The sequence below is a fragment of the Myxocyprinus asiaticus genome, chromosome 35, assembly GCF_019703515.2.
Source record: "Myxocyprinus asiaticus isolate MX2 ecotype Aquarium Trade chromosome 35, UBuf_Myxa_2, whole genome shotgun sequence".
Classification (NCBI taxonomy): Eukaryota; Metazoa; Chordata; class Actinopteri; order Cypriniformes; family Catostomidae; genus Myxocyprinus; species Myxocyprinus asiaticus.
The window spans coordinates 3,868,727-3,891,439 of NC_059378.1; the positions used below are offsets into that span (position 1 = coordinate 3,868,727).

A 22,713-nucleotide genomic window follows, 5' to 3' on the forward strand; every position below is an offset into this window, starting at 1 on the left:
TATTAGCCTAGACCCTACATATACTTAGAATCAGGGGGCTCTATTTTCGTAAGCATGCAAAGCGCAGCACTGCGTGTAACGACCATGCGCTACGTCTTATTAAATTGAGAGTGCTAATTTTAAGTGCAATTTTCGTGCCAGCGCAAAGCGCATGTGGGCGTGGGTGAGAGTGTTTGCGCTACTGTGGGTGTATTGTATGTTAATGAAGTAGTGCAAAGCCAGTTTGCAATTTTCCTGAGAAATAGGTCATTGCGCAAAGACATTTCAATACCATGACTGTTTTCAGCGCAAATGTCTAAACTCAGTTCCTGCATTTGCAGTTTGGAGATTCTACCAGCACGTGGTAATAAAGTTCATGTCCAATCTTTTAAAATAAAGTTGAACATCAAATAATGTCCCTGACAATAGCCTTTTTATGAAACATAAATGTATGAGATTTGTGTTAAACTATCTATAGGTTTATTTTTCAATTGTTATTATTATGTTTATATTTATAATTGTATTTATGATCTAATTAGTATTGGTATTTTTCCACCTGTTGTCGTACAGTGATTTTTAAGTTACTGCAAAAGGAGCCGGTGGAAGAAGTTGGATTTGGTATGACTTTTTGACCACTTTGTTATTTTGATTATATTTGCATTTTGTTTGAAGTATAATTTGAATTTAGAAATAGTTTTGGTTTAATTTTTTAGTGTTTCAACAAATGAATTGAATTGTACAAAATTGACCGGTAGCAGTGAAGTGCGTGCCGATACATTAATGATTCATTCTAGCCATAATTTGTGAGTCAGTAGATGAAAATTATTAATAATACTTACATTCCCTATAATTTAACAGAGCCTTCATCCAAATCCTGGTGAGAACACATTTTCTATGCGTATAAAAGGAACTTGTCACTGTCATAGAAATATGCCTGACATTCAACAAGGACGCAGTTAATCCACAGTAGAACGTAAATTCATATTTCTATTCTTCTAATTTATTATATGCAGTCCATTTACACTACCAATGTCTTATGAATGTGCTGTCTTTGTTTATTTCGCTGGTGCTTGACAGGCAATGGACTATATAATAGGATGCAGATGGTGCAATAACCGGAGAAGAACCTCAGAATTAAATTGCATTTGACCCAGCCAATTAGTGCATTGCGCAGGTGATTTTGCAAACCCATGTGCACCAAGACTTAACGCATTCTTGCAAGAAAATACTCAAACTTTGTGCTTATAATTTAAAATAGGGTCCAGGGACTAAAAACAGTTCAAGGAATGAAAACAAAAGCTGAAAATGAATGAAATTATTTGCAGAATGTAACCGAAAACAAGAACAAAATCCCTACCAGTTGTTCCGGAGTGAAATTGTTATTTTTAAATGAGGGTATAACTGGTTAATTTCATCCCGATAATTTGTTTAATAAAAACCAGAGACTAAATGGTTTATCACTTTAAATTTAGGAATTACACCACTTCCTATTGCCCAGAAAATGGGGCTTCACTCTTTTTAGTAGAACATGATAGCATGTTCCTGCATCACACATTTCTTTGCCTAATTTGCACATTTTAGATGTAGCCTTCCATGACATGCGGAAGACCTTTTCAGCAACTACTGTATATATAATTATTACATATACATAAACAATTAATCCAGATTAAAGGAAAAATATTAAGGTAAAAAGTACATTTCTCAGTTGTTTCCAAGACTTCACTGAATTATTGTTAGATATGATGCATTAATACAGATTTGATGCTGCCGGGCTTACTGGGAAGCAGATCTAATATATAAATCCCATTAGATGAAGTTGAGCCCAAACGTGACCAGAAGCAGTGTGTGCATGTATGCAGGAGAGAGAGATTTAGGATATTAATTGATTTTAGATGGCCAGATGTATGTTTGACATATTTTTGGGGGATATATTAATATAAAGAATACTTTTATTGAAAAGACGTTATTCTGTATAGGCTGCTGTATACATTGCTTATGATGATTTTCATGTTGATACTTCCCCCACATGGGGAAAAAATGAATGTCTTATTATCTCTTATATTGGTTGAGGAAAGCCCCTTATTTTGAGCTTGTTTCTCTTGTGAGATCTGACAACACTGCAACTGAAACATCACCCACCCTTAGCACAGAGTCCTGTCATTTTAAAAAGAACGTTGTTAACTAAAAGGAGGCTGTGGAATGCCCGAACCGGAATGTTTCTGCTCAGAATGAACAGAAATGAAAAACATTTTGTTTTTAGTGCATGCTTAGAATCCATTAAATACTGAAAAGTATCGATACACATTTGTTTAAAATAATAGAAAACTGACTTTTACTCAAAATATGTGTGCGCTATGTAGGGCCTATTTATGCTCATTAGAGTATTGCCTCAAGCCTCGCGTGTCACCTTTATTTAAATCAATTGCAAGTTCAAATCACCCACTTGAGGCTCCATTGTAGTTGCTATAGATGCTACCATAGAAGGCAGCTGCCTATGTAGGCAGGAGGCAGCTCACTAGGTTTGGAACAGACCCACAGTGGCCCCAAAAAGGACAATTTGGACAATTAGGTCACTCTTGAAAATGTCTGCAATGCAATTAGATAAAAAAACAAAACAAATGATTCTACACCAACAAAAAAATTGTCCAAATACTTTTAGGGCCATTGTATGTTTTAGAAATCTTCAACTGCCAGTGATAACGACATAAAACATGACATTTTGAGAAAGAAAATTCTTCTCAGATCCCACCAGTATTAAATTCTATTACACTGCCATCTGGTGGATAATTTGAGTAACACATTGATTATTTGGGCACTTAAGACAGAAAAGTACAAAAACATTTTGACATTATTTGAAACTATTACAGTTTCATTCTGAAACCACGAGATTAATCACGATTTTTTTATTTTTTTATACTGAATGCCATAATTTTAAACCATAAGAAATCAAAAACAAATCTGCATATAATTTAATATATTATGAAAAATAAAATAAAATAAATAATAATAATAATAATAATAATAATAATAATATATATTCTTATTTGTAAGAAATAAGAGTTGTACCTCTTTAAAAGAATACTTCGGGTTCAACACAAGTTGCTCAATTGCAACTCAATGTATTTCTCAATTGCTCAATCGACAGCATTTGTGCCATAATAGTGAATACCACAGAAAAATTATTTCGACTCGTCCCTCCTTTTCTTTAAAAAAAAAAAAAAAAGAAAAGAAAAAATCTGGGTTACAGTGAGACACTTACAATGGAAGTGAATGGGGCCAATCTGTAAACATTAAAATACTGTTTCAAAAGTTTAGCCACAAGATGTAAACAATATACATGTTAACATGATTTTAGTGTGATCAAATCTTTTACTAACCTTTTCTGTGTAAAGTTATAGCCAATTTTACAACTTCGTTGCAATGACGACATAATTCAGTCAATTCTAAAACCCTAAAATGGAAAATTTTACTGCTAAAATAATACACAAATTTTAACAGAAGAATTAATATAAGTGCTTTTATAAAATGATAAACTTCACAATTCTGCCTTTAAACCCTCCAAACATTGGCCCCATTCACTTCCACTGTAAGTGCCTCACTGTAACCTTGAGTTTTGCTTTTTTTAAAGAAAAGGACGGACGAGTCAATATTTTATATATTTTTTGGTAATCAACATTATGCCTCAAATGCTGCTGGTTGAGTTTAACTTGTATTGAACTTGGAATATTGCTTTAAAGCTGCTTTAAAACAATATTTATTGTGAAAAGTGCTATACAAATACATTTTAATTGAAAATGTTTATTTTCTGTTTTAAACATCTTACATTACTATAGTAGAAAAAGACACACTGTCAAATTAATTAAAAGTATACACACAGCGAGCGGCAGTTCTGTGGACGGAAATGCCTTGTTAATGACAGAGGTCAGAGGAGAATGGCCAGACTGGTCCAAGCTTACAGGAAGGTAACAGTAACCCAAAACTGAGGCTGCAGTGGGCACAGTTTTCTGTTCTTGGCTGACAGAAGTGGAACCCGACGTGGTCTTCTGCTGTTGTAGCCCATCCGTCTCAAGGTTCGACATGTTGTGCATTCTGAGATGCTATTCTGCTCACTACAATTGTACAGAGTGGTTATCTGAGTTACCGTAGCCTTTCTGTCAGCTCGAACCAGTCTGGCCATTCTCTGTTGACCTCTCTCATCAACAAGGAATTTTCATCCACAGAACTGCCACTGATGTTTTTTGTTTTTGGCACCATTCTGAGTAAATTCTAGAGTCCCAGGAGATCAGCAGTTACAGAAATACTCAAACCAGCCCACCAGGCACCAACAATCATGCCACAGTCCAAATTTTTCCCCATTCTGATGGTTGATGTGAACATTAACTGAAGCTCCTGACCCGTATCTGCAAGATTTTATACATTACACTGCAGCCACATGATTGGCTGATTAGATAATCGCATGAATAAACAGACGTACAGGTGTACCTTATAAAGTGGCCGGTGAGTGTGTATTTCCATATAACATTTGAATAATTAATTTTGTTTTAGTACAATTGCACTTATAAAATCCAATTATTTTAATTTTGCAAAGATGTCTTTATAAAATGTTTAATGACACAGAGGGGAACGTCATATTTGGAGGTTTGAAGCAGTACAGACTGGCATCAGATTATTAGTCTTATGCCACATGACAGGACTTTTTGATTCTGCTATCACTGTAAGATGTTTATCACGCTGAATCAGTGTTGCATTTTAGAAAGTTTAAAATAAAAATCATACTTCAACCACCAAGAGTTATTTTCCAATGCAGTCACATTTATTGGCTTTCTCTATGCACAGTTACTAAGCAGTCACTTGAGCTGGCAAGAAATGGTTAAAATTTACAATGGAATTCCCACAATGTTTACTAAAAAATAAATACGGGACTCAGAGAGTTGCACAGCTCAAAAATATACAAAGGCTTGGAATTAATGTAAACTTTTAAAACATTTTAAAAAAAGGAAACATTTGTGTCTTTTCTCTCTCTCTCTCTCTCTCTCTCTCTTTTTTTTTTTTTACTTTAAAAAGATCATATGTACAGGTTTATACAAAAATACAAAATGGATTCAAATCTCTTGCAGTGGAGCCTGTATGCTGAGTGAGATTTGTTTCCTATTTATTGTAACTGAATGAGATGCATCTTGTTCCAATACATTTTCACTTTAACCCTCATTTTTTAATTCATCAATTCACTGTTTGTAATTTGTAATTATATCACACCAATACACATCTGAAACCCTTTGGCAAAAACAGACTGTGCTTCTCCATTAATGTAGAGTAATTCAACAACGCTTTTATTAAAATCAAAACCATATAAATAGTCCAAGATGAATTATGACACTTCAGTTACAACAAAGGAAAGAAAACAATAAAATAACTCTTCAACAGAGTGTATTTTTTGTTTCCTAACTTCTTTCTTTATTGATATGATCAGTTTTGTAAAGTATCTTACATGTTTAAAACAGTCCAAAGAAATGGCCCCCTATGTGATTTTCCTTTGTTTTTTCATGAATATTTAGACTGAACGCAAGGCCGAAATTGTCTGGTCAGCTTCACTACGGGTACCACTAGGTGATACCTCAAATGTGGCTACTGTATGAAAACTGAAATAAAAACAGAAAGACATATACATTGCTACATATCTGAACTTTGTTTGAGTTATCACGAGTGTTGTGTAACGGTAATCTTTTGTTTCTTCTCTTTTTTTGGATGGCAAAAATGATAGAATATGGCCTGGGTATAGAATTCAAAGCACCAAAACATTTAACAGCAGTTACATAACATAAAGAGTAGCTTATTTGTTAAAAATGCAACTTTACAGCTAATTAGAAAGGTTTACATGTTCTGTATCTTTATCATTGGCCGATACACCCCTGATATTACGTATGTTCAAACATTTTTATTTTTACTTAAATAAAGCTTTATCATTATTCTTTTCCAAATGTATTAACAAAATACTTCACTGGATAAAATATTCCATAATTAAAAATATATATATATTTTCCCTATTAAATGTTGCAATCTAAAAGAAGACTTTATAGATTTAGTTCTAGTGCATGGACACAAGAGGAAAAAAAGGAGAGAACGTCTGCACGTCCAAAAGTCGTTAGTCATAAAGCAAAGTTAATTGCGACAACCATTAGACAGGTTTATATTGAAGGAGAAATAAGGAAAGAAAAGACGTGGTTCTGGCGCATTGCAGCACCTAGATTGTATGAGAAAATATCTGATAATATCTCTCCTCATAAAAAACAATACAAATTCAATGGACAAACAGTACATGACAAGCCAACAACAGTGGAGAAAAAAGGCTGAAATATTACATAAGTCAAACATCCATGTACACCAGTCAGCAAAAACATTAAAACCACCTGCCTAATATCGTGTAGATGTAGACCTAACTCAGATAACCGCTCTGTACAATTGTGGTGAGAAGAATGCTATTCTGAGATGCGGGTTGGCGCTGTTTTGGCGGCACGAGGGGGACCTACACAATATTAGGCAGGTGGTTTAATGTTGTGGCTGATCGGTGTATATACAGATGAGCAACCAACTTAACCACCGCTGCTTGTTTGCAGTCAATTTAGTTCACCCAAAAATTAAATGCAATCAAATGGTGACAGAGGCAAACATTTTGTGTTCACAGTAGAATGAATTCCATCTTCATTTAAATAGAAGTATTAAAACAATGGCCCCATAATATTCCCTTCTGCCTAAATCTGTTCTTTCCAAGCTCCATTCTTTTACATGGACGGTGCTTCATTACATTAGATTGCCTAGTTCCTCCACTTTAGGGATAAAGCTCAAACTGTGTGTACAATGATGTGAAAACTGCAAATTTCAACAAATCTTACACATTTTGTACATTTACCGAACATAGAACATACTCAACAAATTTAAGTAAAAGTGAAAATAATTTTTTTTTGGTGGAGATGTCTACTTGACATGTTCTTGTGTTTTATTGCATGCTGTACACAGGATGAAGCAACTGAATTACGAACACAGTGAACATCAGAAACTGATGACCAACGGATGATCTTTTAACAGCTTGTTACCTTCCCTTTAGTGGCACAGTGTAGGATTGACAAATCTAGCTAATTCCTAGGAGTTTGGAACTCAGAGAAGACCTTTAAAAGTGAATCCATTCTTCTTCAGTTGAACAGTATGCTTGATTTTAAGGGTATTCACAGAATACATTGAGACTGAAGTTTCTCTGAAGTCCTCATTTCTTTTGAAGCAAAATATTCTTCCATGTTGGACTCTGGTTGTAAAAACGTGACAAATATCCAACCCAATTTGGGTCTTTGAAAAAATGGTAAACTAAACACAGGTACAAGGGTTTAATTTTGGAATGATTTTGGCTCAGTCCAAGATTCAAACAGCATAAAAAAAAAAAAAAAAAAAAACACCTCACAAAGAGTCAAACACACATGTGACAGATGCTCCATTAATGTAATCTGAAAACTAAAAATGTATTACTTACTGTATGTCCGTTTGCCTTGATTTCTAGTGGTAAATCGATAACAGTATTCCATCTCAAGTATATTTAAGGTATTATAATTTAATTTAAAAAAAGAATTTAAGGATTTTGCAACCCAGTCCACTTCTAGACTTATGTTTATAACATCTCTGGCTTCCTTTATATCAAAAGCCTTTTCCCTTGCACACTTACACACCCTGCTGAGAAAGGCCATGGCGCGATTGTCCTCAGTAAAGCTGATTTTTGCTGAAATGTTTAAAGCTGAAATTTCTAATTTAAAAAAAATCATTGAATCTGTGTTTGTGATGATGTACTGATGTAAATGTTCAGATCAGCATGACGTCTTGTTAGTTCTTCTGTAAAAAAAAGCTAATTGGTCACTTGATGAGATCACAAGAGCCCAGCCCAGAGACATAATGTTTTTTACTAACAAGTTTGTCCTGCTTTTCCAGTTTTCAGTGCCATTAACTCAACATGGAGTCCAAGTTGCCAAGGGATAAATGACCTCTTGCTTGGAAACGCTAATCAGAGCTCCATCTCTCACCTACTGGCCGGTGATAAAGTAAATGAAGGTTACGCCTGAAAATCGCTGGAAAAATCGGCTAGTGTGACTCAGCTTAAGCCTAATGCCTACAGATTCATTTCTATAAATTACACTGTAATTTATGGACACCCACAAGAACTCTGCACCTTGGATCATTAAATACCACTCAAACCATATTTTTGTGATGGGATGATGGAAATAGGATTGTTTTCCATTATATTAAATAAGCAATAAGTAAACTTTTTCCAATGTCTTAACAAAGACTGTAATACAATTGATATCGCATTCTTATTTTGTGAGCAAATAAAAGTGGGATTATGACGAAAGTCATTTTTCAATGATGACAAAATGCCAACAATCCACACAATTCATTAATGCATTATTTTCTTTCCAGTTTTCATCTGACCTCTAGAGTATAAAAGTAGCTAAAAGAAATCAAGATTTTTGATGCAGCAAACATTTTAGAGGGAAAAATGTTGTAGATCATAATTCGTGTACAGCACTTTCATTCAGTTCATATAGAACTCCCAAATGTTTTAATTTATCATTTTGCTTAGTGAAAATGTTTATGCCACTAGGAAGAGCGGTCATCGTGTGGACTTCCATCCGAGTTCTCAGTCTCTCCTTCTGATATGGCCTGCATTGGGGCTGTGTAGAGCCGACTCCGCGTGCTATAGCGGCTGCTGTTTGCTGCAGGTGGAATTCTAGATCGTCCCTGTCTAGAAGCAGCTGACATGGTCAGTGTTTTCGGGGAGAATCCCTCACTGTTAGCTTTAGGAAATGGACTCGGAAGGGGATCCTCACCACCAGGAGATTCCTGTTGGGTTAAGGAGGGCTCCTCTGGTTGCCCTGCAGTCTCTAATAGCAGCTCTCCTTGAGACTTGGGTGTGACAGGGCTCTTCAGGATCTCTATAGCAGACATGCGATAACTCGAATCTGAGCGACTACCCTTCTTCAGTAGCAGGAGTTTGAACTCCTCACTGGACGTGCTGGACTTTTTGGCACTTCTGTAGATGGGTCCTGAGGCTCGCTGGGAGATGTTTGGAGGGACTGAGGCAGCAGGGATGACCAGGCATAAAGGAGGATTACAGACAGGGGCTGTTGCAGGTACAACACCAGGTCGACTTTTTACACTCAGCTCCCCCGAATCTTTACGTCCGAGCACTTTCCGTTTAGATCTGAAATAATTTGGGTGATAGGATATTTAGATGAAATAAGTCAGAAACATACTCTACACAAGTACGTGAAAGCAGACTCTTCTAGCAACGCAAGCTCAATGTGTCAGACCGCAATTCATAACACAATGCAAGTATGCGTTGCATTATCAATGTTGTCATAAGGGACGCTATAGTGTAAATTTGACATGAACTGTCTACTTCTCAATAATAACGCATCTGGTTTTATGGCTCAAACTTTTGAAGGTAACTCTATTGCCACCTTGAGTACTGAGGTTTTTTTAATCACCACAGTAACGCAAGAACGCATGTTCTTGTTCAACCAGACTGTCCGTTGCCAATATGTTGGCCAAGCACTTGCATCTGCATATTGCGTAAAATATTCTTGTCATAATTCTATACATATATTACAAGAGCCATGTCAGGATCAGTTTCCATGGTTACATGCAATGCCAAACAAACTTTAAGATTTTGCATTGACTTGTATGATAAAACAATCAGACTTACCTGTGTATCATAGCAAACAGATCTTCAGTTGTGCGTAGTTTGTTGGGAGATGGGAAAACACTATCATCATCGTCATCATCATCAGGTTTAGAGTCATCGGTCAAAGGAGATGTTGAATTTTCACTGGGAGTAGACTCTGTTAAAATTCAAGGTAACCCCCAAAAGCTTTAGTATACAATATGATAACAGTCTATTAAGAAATAATGTATGTGTATCAGCAATTAGACCAACTGCAGAAGATTGAATTCTAATTTCTGCTTTGTGAAACTAGAGGATTTTTCAATTACCTTTACTGAAGTAGTCCTCTGTTTCTGGGGTTGACCCTTCCTCCCTTATGTCCTGTGAGGCACTTCTGGTTGCAATACCTGATGTCTCATAATCCTCCTCTCTGCCTTGTACATCGCTGATTGTGTAAGTGTGCGATGCCTCTTGAGTAGAAACAGGCACTTTGACAGGACTGTTGCACAGTACAAAATTGCTCCTCGGAATCTCCCTGTAAGCTGGGGGTGGCATTGTGCTGGCCAAACACAGGGGCTCTGTTGAAGAGTCTGGCTGTGTTAGTTGATGAAGTACTTGTTTAAGTCTCTCTGGTGAAAATGCCAGTTGCTCATCTTGGAACTTTCTGTTGTCTTGTTCTTGCTGAGACCTGAGCATCTCAGAACTTAGAGACGATCTGGTTAAAGGTTCATCTTTTTCAGGAGTAGGGTCTACAGGTGTTCTGAAGGCAGTCATTGCCCAGTAAGTACCAGGACCAAGCTTTTGCTGTCTCACTCTCACCTCCTCTTGGGGAAGAACAACATTGTCTGTCAGTGGAACCTGCGACTCACAGAGCTGCACTGCTGGGGGTTTATAGGCTGGCGGTTTCCTGTTGTACTTGTTGCGAGAGGATAGGGGATCATTTACTATGGGACACCTGGGACGAGCTGCTTGATTAACACTGACCAGATCATACTCGTTGTTTCCATCAACTTGTCTACAAATAGATCGCAGTTGCACGGATCTAAGAACAGTTGGAGTGATGGCCAAATGGGCTGAACCAGATTCCGAACTTGCTGCACTTTCTGTAGAAGATGCGGCAACTGCATTGCGAGCTTCTGCAGCAGCAGCTGCAGCTATTGCAGCTTTCTGCTTGTTCTGGTGGAGAATGTGCATCTGATTCCTGTAAGGAAACTGCTTGCTGAGAAGAGCACTAAGGTCGAGGTGACTGGGGGGTATGGCCTGGAAGTCAGTTTCTCTCCTGCCTGGATCTCTGACAGAAAACTGTGGCTGTTGGAGAGAACAAAGTGAGGATTTCCTTTCAGGTACTTTGGGTTTTCTCTTGCCGCTGGTTGGAGACAGCGGTCCTGGAAAGAAAGCAGAGGGGAAGGAAGATGTAGGTGTCTCTGATTGGCTGGAATATCCACTAGAAGGGGACGCCAAGCCTGCCAGCTTTTCAGGAGAACTCAGCTTAAAGTCACCCTCAGGTGGAGGAAGAGTTGGGGAAGTAGGTCTGGACCTGGGTCGACAGGCTTGCACTTCTGCATTTTCTGGTGACTTGATGCATTCGAGAACAGTTGTACTTGTAGCAGCGCTAGAGTTGGACAGTGACCTGTAAGAGTCATTGGATTTCAAGTCATTGTGGAGCCAGAGGTCTGCATAGTCTGCTTGCACAGCACCTTCGTCCTTGAAGGAATGCGTGTCTGAGGAACTGAATGGAGAGGAGCAGTCGAGTATATCTGTAACATTCTCCACTCCCCATGCGCCAAGTGACTCAAGACCTGCAGTCTCAAGGTTCCCTGCAGAACCAGCTAAGTTCAGTTGCAATTTCATCTCTCTGGAAGACAAGGGCAGTGGCAGCTCGCTAGTAATCTTTGGTTCGTTCTGCTCTAGAACGTTCACACCGCTGCTTGTTTCCTTTAATGAAGAGCTACGTTTTGGTGGGGGTGGTTTGGCCTTTGGTTTTCTTAAAGAGAAACATGTTCTCCCCAGTGTCCTGGTAGCTCTGTATTCTGACTGGGGGTATTCACCCATGACAGGTGCTATATTCCCACATGGGCCACAGTCAGGGTCGATGGCTGCATAGTTGTAGTAGCTTCTGCTACCTTTAAGACCACAATCAAAGTGCATGGAGGAATAGAATCCTTCAGTGTCAACAATATAGTGTGTCTCTGATTTCCCAGTGGACAGTTGTTCACTGTAGCTCTCGTATGTTTCCCCACTGGAATAACTGGGACAGCTGACACCACTCTCATCCTCTCTGGAATGCTTTGGGCTGAATTCTTGGGGGCAGAGCTGATCCTGTATGTCCTGGGTGCAGTTCCACTCACCATCACTTGCAGTGCTGACCCCTGCATCATCCAACTGATCAGTTGCTGATGAGGTGAAAGAATTGGACCTGTGCCCCTGTCCTTGTGGCTTGTCCATGTGGCAGGGGTCAGTTATAAAGCCAGTGCTGTCATCAATGACATGGGAGCCAGTATTGAGGGAAAGTTCTGAATCACAGTGTGAGGATCCAGTCAGGGGAGGTGAGGCAGCAGCCGGGATAGTCTCAGATGTCTGTGATGGGCATGTGGAGCTACTTCCACTCCAGTTGCCACTTGAGGACTGGTGATCCTCTTTATGGTCGATCTGGCTGCCAAGCACTCCTGTAGTCGAGGCAGAGTGGATGGGGCTGCTAAAAGTATCTGAGCTGGAGGAAATCTCACAGCTCCCCATGTCAACTTTGCGTGGGAGCCTGGATCTGCCTCTCTCAATCCATGCATGGTCAGGGCTCCCAGAGTGCTGCATACGCTTGAGACTTCCAAACTGGAGCTCTGGCATGGCCTGGTCGTCGGTACTCTCCTCCTCATCCTTTGGGATTCTCTGTCCTGGGCCTGGCAGAAAGTCCTCAGCCTCATAAGGAGAGAGCTCCTCATCTTCCTCTTCGTCATCATCATCATCATCACTGTCATCTTGGTCCTCATCTAGAAGCCGTCCACCTTCACGGGGTAAGCTTCTAGAACGGATGCGCATAGCTGATGCTGCAGCATACACCGTATCAGAACGATCCGGCAGGGAGGTGATGTTTCCTGTTGAATGTGAGAGAGAGGCTGGAATTCCTTGACCTCTCTGGGCACGAATACGCCTCCTGGATGGAGCAGCAATCAGTAAGTCATCTGTCTGACATCCAGAGTCCTTGGTGTGCAAAACTCGGCCGCTCAGAGAGAGCTCCTCATGCCACAGTGACTTGTGTGGGTTGGCATGGATAATCACTGTTCTCTCTCTAGCCACAGGTGATTCATCAGAGTCTACAGGTAAAAACAATTATTACCCAATAAACTTTACTTTGCAAAAAGGCTTTACATTTGAATTTATTTCAATTTAAATCTGTTGATGAACTGAAACTTTAGATGGAAAGTATAATTTGGCCATACCCATGTCTTGCTGAACTCGTTTGGGGATGCCAGTGATCGTTTTTCGCCTCCTGAGTTTCCGACGCCTCTGTAGAACCGATTGCGAGTGAACAAGAGAGCAGCGAGCACTGGCTTCTCTGTCAAATCCAACACCTGTGGAGAATGAGGAAAATATAATCCCTCAGAACTAGGTAAGCATCTGTCATGGCATTACTTTATCAGGGAGACTGCTGGAAATTCTGTTGATTAATAACCAGAATCTGCTTAGTATATTAATATCACATTCTCTTAAAAAGCTTTAATATTTTTCAAATCTTTCAGTCCTTGATTTATTATTTTATTTATGTGAAATTAGCACATAATAGATTGTTTTATTTTATTTTTGTAGTCTGTATTTCTCAAATGTATAATTCACCCAAAAAATGTCATAATTTACTCATGCCTAATGTTGTTCCAAACATGTATGACTTTATTTATGTGGAACACAAAAGGAGATATTAGACAGAATGACAGCCTCAGTCACTTTCATTGTATGGAAAAAAGATGCCATGAAAGTGAATGGTGACAGAGTAAACATTCTGCCAAACATCTCCTTTTGTGTTCTACAGAAGAAAGAAAGTCATACAGATTTAAATTTTTGGGGTGAACTATATTTTTAATTGCTGTCAGACTCTGATGTAACGATTCTTTACCAGAGACATTGATGGGAATGATACAGGATGAAACCACTTGAGAGTCATTCTTCATTCTCTCTTCTGGTGAGGGAAGAGGCAGGGCTTTGGTCCAATTCGTCTGTTTGTCCAGGGTGTTAGGGACATTGGGAACTGGACATTTAGGCCTGTGGCTCAGCACTGGTATTTCTCCATCTGTCTCCGTGTTGGTACCCGCCTAATATGGGATGATGTTAGGACTGTTATTCAGAATAAGACTGATGAATTAAGAAATCAATTCATGCACATATAATGTAAACAATTACATGTAAGAATAAAATGTTATCTACAGGATAAGAAATCTATATACACTGATGAGCCAACACATCATGATTACTCACAGGTGAAGTGAGTAATGTTGATCATCTCCTAACAAGACCACATGTCAAGGTCTGGGTAGATTAGATGGTAAGCAAACAATTAGTTCTCATGGTCAAAATGTTGAATGCAGGAGAAATGGGCAGGAGTACAGACTTGAGCAACTTTGACTAGGACCAAATTGTTATGGCCAGATGACTGAGTCAGAGCATCTCTTAAATGGCAAGGCTTGTGGGGTGCTTCCGGTCAGCAGTGGTGAGTACCTACCAACAGTGATCCGATGAGGGACAAACCATAAATCCGGTGACAGGGTGTTGGGTGCCCAAGGCTCATCAATGCGCGAGGGCAATGAAGGCTATCCCATCTGGTTCGAACCGACAGAAGGTCTACTGTGGCACAAGTCATACAATTCTTTTTAATGATGGTTACGGTTGTAATGTGTCACAACACACAGTTCATCGCACCCTGCTGTGTATGGGGCTGCATAGCCGCAGACCGGTCAGAGTGCCCATGATGACCCCTGTCCACCGTCAAAAGTGCCTACAATGGGCATGCGAGTGTCAGAACTGGATCTTGGAGCAGTGGAAGGAGGTCGCCTGTTCTGATGAGTCCTGTTCTCCTTTACATCACATGGACGGCGGTGTATGCCATTTACCTGGGGAAGTGATGGCACCAGGATGCACTGTGGGAAGACGACAAGCCGGTGGAGGGAGTGTGATGCTCTGGGCAATGTTCTGCTGGGAAACACTGGGTCCGGCCATTCATGTGGACATCAGTTTGACACGTGCCACCTACCTAAACATGCAGACCAGGGATACACCCTTCATGGAAATGGTATTCCCTGATGTCAATGGTCTCTTTCAGCAGGATAATGCGCCCTGCCACACTGCACACATTGTTCTGTAATGGTTTGAGGAACATGATGAAGAGTTCAAGGTGTTGCCCTGGCCTCCAAATTCCCCAGATCTCAATACGATTGAGCATCTGTGGGATGTGCTGGACCAACAAGTCCGATCCACGGCGGCTCCACCTCACAACTTACAAAACTTGAAAGATCTGCTGCTAATGTCTTGGTGCCAGATACCACAGGACTCCTTCAGGGGTCTTGTAGAGTCCATGCATCGGCAGGTCGGCGATGTTTTGGCGGCATGCAGAGGACCAACAGCATATTAGGCAGGTGGTCATAATGTTTTGGCTAATCTGTGTATATATGTAATAGCAGAGACATTTTCTATGTTGATAAGAAATGCAGAGCAAATGAAAAGGGACAGGTAAGAGAGGAGAATACAGTAGATGAATGAAACATTTAATTTTATTTGTCTGGCTTCGTGCCAGAATGCATTTCTTTAGAACAACTAAATAATTTTATGAAAATCTATAAAATAATGACCTGAAAGCCAGAAAGAGCACAAAATCAGGGAATAAATCACAAAGCTGCTATTTTTTTTTTTCACACAAAAGGAACAGGAAAGTCTTTAAGAGTATAGCATTGACACATACTCAAGGACCTTGCAGTGCTATACCAAACGCAGTACACCACACAAATGGCCATTTTTATTTACATTTGTTCCCAGGCTGGGACTGATTTGATTTTTATGAGTGATATGAGACTTGTGTTGGCTACTTAACTCTCCTTTAAATTTCAATTTACAAAAATCTATATATCGTCCCAGTTGATATTATGTTTTCATACTGACTGTTTATTTCACAAATGATCATTTCTATTACTGTATAGTAAATGGCTGATTCTGCTAATAAATATGAAAATACCCTTTATTGTCTTTAATAGTTTTATTATCATTAGGATTTACTAATGCATGGAACTCCATGAATCTTTGTAGATTCTTTGCCAAAAGCAGTGAAAAGATGCAACAGAAAAGATATGATATTTGAAAAAGTCATGAACAGACATTAAATATTTACATCTGGAGAATCATGTTAATACAGGAAGGAAAAACAGAAAATGTTAGTAAAGTGTTAGAGGGAAGATGATACTTGGAATATGAATCTGCGGACATTAAGGGGACAAATTACCTTTCTAATCCAGGGTATGAAGTAACAACACTGAATAGGGGTGGAGGATCGTGAGCGCTGGTACTAAATGAAACATGGAAAAATACATAACTAAACGATGTATGAGAACAACAAAAAAATAAATAAATCATGTACTTGATGTCATAAATCAAATATGGAAAGTCTGATGTGATGTCTATGTTATGTTTATGGAGTGTGCATGCTGTCAGGGAACAGGGACGACACACACACACACACACAAACACAAAATAAAACAAAATAGACCTAACTCCAACTAGGAAATCCACTTTGGATCAACAGATCAGATTTCTATGAATAAACTTATCAAAGACATTTCTGAACTTCATGTCTGAAACACACGAGCTGAAATAAAAAGGGTTAGAGAAGGAATTTACTGAATTTGATTGTTATGGAGGGATTCGATTTGATATGACATCCAACCGATGTCCTTGATGAAGACTGTACTTCAAAAAACAAAGAACAAGGTCATGAGACCTGCTTTCAAATACTCTAAGTAATGATGTCATTTACCTATCTGAGAACTGGCTTGAATTCAGCCTCCTTGACTGGCCTCTCCTGCAGCAGTTAAATGCAAGGAAAACACTTTTGATATATATATATATATATATATATATATATATATATATATATATATATATATATATATATAGTACTCTGCAAACGTTTTAGGCACTTGTGAAAAATGTTGCATAGTGAGGATGTCTTCAAAAATAATGACATAAATAGTTTTCATTCATCACTTAATGTCATACAAAGTCCAGTAAACATAAAAAAGCTAAATCAATATTTGGTGTGACCACCTTTGCCTTTAAAACAGCCCCAATTCTCCTACTTACACCTGGACACAGTTTTTCTTGGTTGTTGGCAGATAGGATGTTCCAAGCTTCTTGGAGAATTCGCCACAGTTCTTCTATCTTTGTAGGATATCTATTGTCTCAATTGCTTCTGTCTCTTTATGTAATCTCAGACAGACACGATGTCCAGTGGGGGGCTTTGTGGGGGCCATGACATCTGTTGCAGGGCTCCCTGTTCTTCTATTCTAATCTTTTCTATTTGCAAAAGTAATGTTTGGGAGTCTAACATATTCATATTGACACACTAAAGCTGAAGATATAAATAACCATCTTAAGACAAATGCTTTTGTGAAACATCTTATGTGCCTAAGACTTTTGTGCAGTACTGTATATATATATATATATATATATATATATATATATATATATATATATATATATATACAGTATATATACCGATCAGCCACAACATTAAAACCAACTGCCTAATATTGTGTAGGTCCCCCTCGTGCTGCCAAAATAGCACCAACTCGCATCTCAGTCTGGCCATTCTCTGTTGACCTCTCTCATCAACAAGGCGTTTCCATCTGCAGAACTGCCGCTCACTGGATGTTGTTTGTTTTTGGCACCATTCTGAGTAAATTCTAGAGACTGTTGTGTGTGAAAATCCCAGGAGATCAGCAGTTACAGAAATACTCAAACCAGCCCGTCTGGCACCAACAATCATCCATGTGATTATCTAATCAACCAATCGTGTGACAGCAGTGCAGTGCATAAAATCATCCAGATACGGGTCAGGAGCTTCAGTAAATGTTCACATCAACCATCAGAATGGGGAAAAAAATTGATCTCAGTGATTTGGACCATGGCATGATTGTTGGTGCCAGATGGGCTGGTTTGAGTATTTCTCTTTTTCCAAAAATGTCCGCATTTATATTGCATGCACTCATTTTTTTGTATGTAAAATCTTTGCTGATTTTAATAAAGTAAAAGTGACAGTAATGATTATATTGTTACTGATATTTTAAAATGAGTATTTGCTGAATATAAGCGACTTGTGCTTGGTTGCAATTCTGTATATTATTTTATTGAAAACACCCGTTGAAATCCATGTATCAAATATGATAAAACAGGCTTTTGAGGTATATCTCTCAGTCACCATTATATTCCATTCATGCCACCACAAAAAAAAAAAAAAAAAAAAACATGATAAAAATTGTTTATTGAAAAAATAATATTTTGTTCATATTTATTTGATGTGCTGAATTGAACTGTGATACATTTCAATCCATATTTACAGACCAAGGAGAGGATGTTGTATTTTTAGAGTGTTAGGTCATTGAGCCATTTATGAATTTACAACTAATTAGCAGTAGTTATAATGTAGGACAAAAGGCAGAAGTGGTAGGCCCAGCAGTTCAGACTTGGTTGACGCTTTAAATCAAGGAGCAACTAGTGTGTTACTGGGATAATCCTGTAGTACCATCCTGTAGTACCATTCTGTAGTACTGGTCTGTAGTGGTCCACTATGTGTTTTTTCTGTCATCTATGAACCTGCTCTGCATATATTAAAGGTTAAGGGGATTAAAGGTTGTGTGCCTTACCAGACGTGAGTGTCGGCCCCTCTGCTCGCGCCTTCTGAGTTTGTGAGTTGAGGGGTAGGTTGGCATGGGCGGTGCCACAGATATTGATATGGTGACCCGACCACGCTCTCTGCTGGTTGAACGCTGACGCTGCTGCTGGTCTGTAAAACACACAGACACACCCTTTAGATCACTTTTACTTCAGTGTAAATTGTAGTATGAATTATACCAGCTATGCAATAGCATTTACAGACTGCCAACTGCTGCCTAAAAATCTGTAGTAGATCTATAAAGGATTTGTTGCTTACTGAAAATGTCTAATCAATGTTCTGGTCCCTATGTAATGTTCTGTGTAATTGGTGAAAGTAAAATTGACTCAAGAGAGAGAATAAAAAACATAAATTATACTTTGATGTCATCCTTTGAACTTGAGGTAATGCCAGATCAAATTTCATCAGTGCAACACAAGAGGGCAGCATGAATCAGATGTTCAAGAAAAATATTTACTAAGATTCTGCCGCTTCTGTGAGCACCTAACTTCAAACTAACTTATTTAGTCCTTAATATTTAATAAGGCGTCTATGCTATTTTGAGGTTCGCCTGCAGGAAAACTTGCATCTGTTTTGTGGTTATGTAAATAAGGTTGAGAACTCAACGTCTTCACAGGAAAAGTCTTTAAATATGTAATGAGAATGACTGACATTTCAAAGGCAAAATCCAGCTAGATACCACTGACTATCTCAGTTGCAACAAATATATAAAAAAATATGGTGATGGTAACCAAGTAATCATATCAGATAGTTTGATGACAACATAAATAATAAACTCCAGGGTCATAATTCTCATCTATCCTGATCCGTCACTTATGTGGCCTGATCTGTCCGGATCTATCATCATTGCACCCCTTGGCAAGCCACTGAACCACAAGGGGAATCTGACTGTGATTGCCATGATCTTAACGGATTAGTTCAATCTGTCAACATTTACTCACCCTCATGTTGCTCTAAACCTGTATGATCGTTGTTTTGTTTCCATGAAATTCCAAAGAAGGGGGCTGGAGCTTTCAAGTTTCAAAGGCTGTGTTTACACTGTTACAGAAAAAATCTGCATCTGATTTAGTCTCTGAAATCTGATTTTTTTACTCACATCTGACAGATCGGATATTGTTCCACACGTGTAAACAGAAAAATCTGCACGAGAATTTTTTCGCATCTGATCTGAGCCACTTCTCAATGTGGTTTTAAATCAGATACATATCCGATATCTGGACATCTGACCTACATCCAAACACGTATATCCGATTCCCCTTGGCTTTTCTTAATGACGTGTCCTTATAAAGCAGATGTGCCTGTAGGCGCTCACACAAATACTCAAATTACATTTTGTTGCCACTCCCTGTCGTCAAACGTGTGAACTTGGTCTCACCACTCCTGATTTCAAGCCCTATTCGGGCGGGATTAGTTTTATATGGGGACGTGGCGGGGTAATGTAATAATTACCAGAGCTTCTCAGTAATTTTAATCCTGTGTGAATCGGTCAGTAATTTTCGGGGACTTTTTCCGGACCGCGCGTTCCCGCTCCAGTAGAAAATTACAGTTTGTTTTACCTACTATAAAACGGCCTGTAAAATAACCCCGGTAATTATCAATCCAGTGCGAACTGACATATTAATAGAAAGCCTTTCTAGCACTTGAGCCTTTTAAATGTCGCTGTTTCTTAAGTTCTCAGAGTGTCTGAAGTGGATGTTGGTCAAGAGAAAACTTCAGATAACGCTGGCTGTTGCATTTGGACTGATGCATGTTTTTCTCAAGCATTTTATGCAGTTGTGTGTTTAGTGCGGAAAATTGTGTTGAGCTCTGCAGACACACCCATCTCTAATTTGTACAGACATCCCTTATACTGTGTGAATTGACAGTAAATATTACAGACGTCCGCAGTAATAATTACTTTACGGACATATGTTTGGAAAACTAATCCCGTCTGAATAGGGCTTTAGCCACGCTTCTCATCTGACCGATGTTGAAATCATTAAAGCCGTGCTTACCATGGCAGCAGTAAAAAGTCACTTTTGCTTTCTTTGCCTAATGAATTGCAATCGTGTGCAATTTTTACTACTTTTGAAAATATGAAATACCACAAGGCCATTCAAAACCCAAGGGTGAACCATGGCACTCATAAGTGAAAGCGATCAGCAATGGAATCATTTGAGTTTGGGCGGGAGATTAATGTAAACACAGATATCAGATACGAGTCATGTCTTCAGTGAATGTAAACAGGCAAGACAAAAAAAATCAGATACGGTCAAAAGATCGGATCTGTGCATTATGCCTTGCAGTGTAAATGCAGCCAAAAAGGATGAAAAAGCACCATAAACGTAGTCCATTTGACTTACGATACAACAAACCCAAATTTAAGCCGTTATTCACTATTAATTATTACCTCCAGTGAGCTGTAAACAGCTGCGAACGGATCATTAACTTAGCTGAACTAGAGAACCTGATCAGATTTGATACGTGAATGAATCTTTCAGACTTGTTTTGTGAACTGATTCAAAACTTATCTTAAAAAGATTCAACTCAAAAGATTGATTTGTTCACAAATCAAAGTCGGTTTGTTGCTCACACAAAGCTATCATATGACTTCAGATGACCTGAACACATTTATTATGCACAAGTCATATAGATGACTTTTATGATACTCTTAAAATACTTTTATGGTGCTTTTGTTTTTTTTAACGCTTGAGCAGTCAAGTCCCCCTTTTTTTTTGCATAAAAAAACAACAGCAGTACATTCTTCAATATTTCTCATTTTATGTCCCATGGAAGAAAGAAAGTTATATGGATATGCAACAACATGAGGGTGAATAAATGATGACGATTTATTTTGGGTGAACTATTCCTTTCCTTTTTTAATGAAAAGCATGTTAAATAAATCAAATGACCATTCTGACACACCACGGTTTGAAACAATAAATGTAATCCAAGAGATCCTCTGTACCTCTCTGCAGTGCCCGCAGGTTGAGCTTGGCATGTCGGTGTAACTCCTCCAGGCATGGTGGTCGTGTACACGAGTGGAACAGATTGTGCTGCTGATGCCATGGAGCCAGATAGTGCGACGTCAATTTACTCTCGATGTCAAGATTTGAAACAGCTAGAGAGAGAGTGAGAAAGACAAACAGAGAGAGATAGAGAGAGAAATGGCAAGGTCAAAAAAATCTGCTTTGGAGAGTTTGAGCAAGAAGAATGTCTTCCGAAATAAATGGAGCCCTGTGATTTCCCCGTTGCGCAAAACGCAGATGGAACCACATTATCCAGTCCTAAAAATCGAATCGTGGAATTTCAGAGAAATTAACATATTTTGGATTAAATTAATGTGCGGATGGCCAATTAATAAAATTAAAAGTGTGCTATGTCCTAGTGTGATTATTAAATCCTAAAGACTGCGCTTTAATTAAGCCTAAACATACAAATAGTCTGCATGTGCTGCACGCTTTAAAGTGAATGTGTGAAGCCGGCCGCTCATACACTGAAAACACTGTATCATGAACATTGTGTAGCTCTGTTTGTGCAGATGACAGGGAGCCGAGTACTCATTCAATTTCAAGCATGCAGAACATGCATACCGTATTTATTTAATTTAGTGCTGTCATTCGATTAAAATATTTAATTGTGATTAATCGCGCTTAATAGCAGATTTTGAAAGTGCTTTAGTTTGACTCTCTATATACTTATTTTCCTGTCAAAATGCATTTAGTTCCTTCTTTGAAAAGAAATCATGTAAAAAATCATGTTTAATTAACATTTTCCAAACAAAGTATTCCACAATATAAAGACAGAAATGGACTTAAATAGCACCAATTCAAGAAACATTAAAACATTTCCCAAAGTATAAGTGGGAGGTTTACTAAATGAAAGAACAAATCCCTATAGGTTCCCTTCATTCTATACAATATTAATTGTGGCTATTCACAAGTTGCATTCACTTGTTTCGCTCTGAGTGCTGGCACTGTGCACACTGATGATACTTAATCAGAATTGTCCGGTAAGACCGAAGAGCAACAGAGCGCCTGGCAAATGCTGATGCTTCACTCTAGCGAGTCACAGTTTCACAGGTCCCATCTGGGGTTGATTTGTACAGAAAATATGGATAAGAGGTCCTTTC

The 22,713-nt window shown here is 38.6% G+C and overlaps 1 protein-coding gene across 1 annotated transcript in view; it reads right to left on the reverse strand.

The window, feature by feature from the left end:
• Nucleotides 1–4,770: 4,770 nt before the first annotated feature.
• The window catches only part of LOC127425844 (actin remodeling regulator NHS-like), a 96,307-nt gene continuing 78,364 nt past the window's right edge, over nucleotides 4,771–22,713 (reverse strand). The window contains exons 2-8 of the mRNA XM_051672141.1: nucleotides 21,550–21,702; nucleotides 18,574–18,713; nucleotides 13,785–13,980; nucleotides 13,114–13,245; nucleotides 10,009–12,987; nucleotides 9,722–9,857; nucleotides 4,771–9,217 (exon numbers count right to left, since the gene is read on the reverse strand). Coding sequence (XP_051528101.1) covers nucleotides 8,614–9,217; nucleotides 9,722–9,857; nucleotides 10,009–12,987; nucleotides 13,114–13,245; nucleotides 13,785–13,980; nucleotides 18,574–18,713; nucleotides 21,550–21,702 — 4,340 coding nt within the window. The 3' untranslated portion in view covers nucleotides 4,771–8,613. The remainder of the gene's footprint in view (nucleotides 9,218–9,721; nucleotides 9,858–10,008; nucleotides 12,988–13,113; nucleotides 13,246–13,784; nucleotides 13,981–18,573; nucleotides 18,714–21,549; nucleotides 21,703–22,713) is intronic.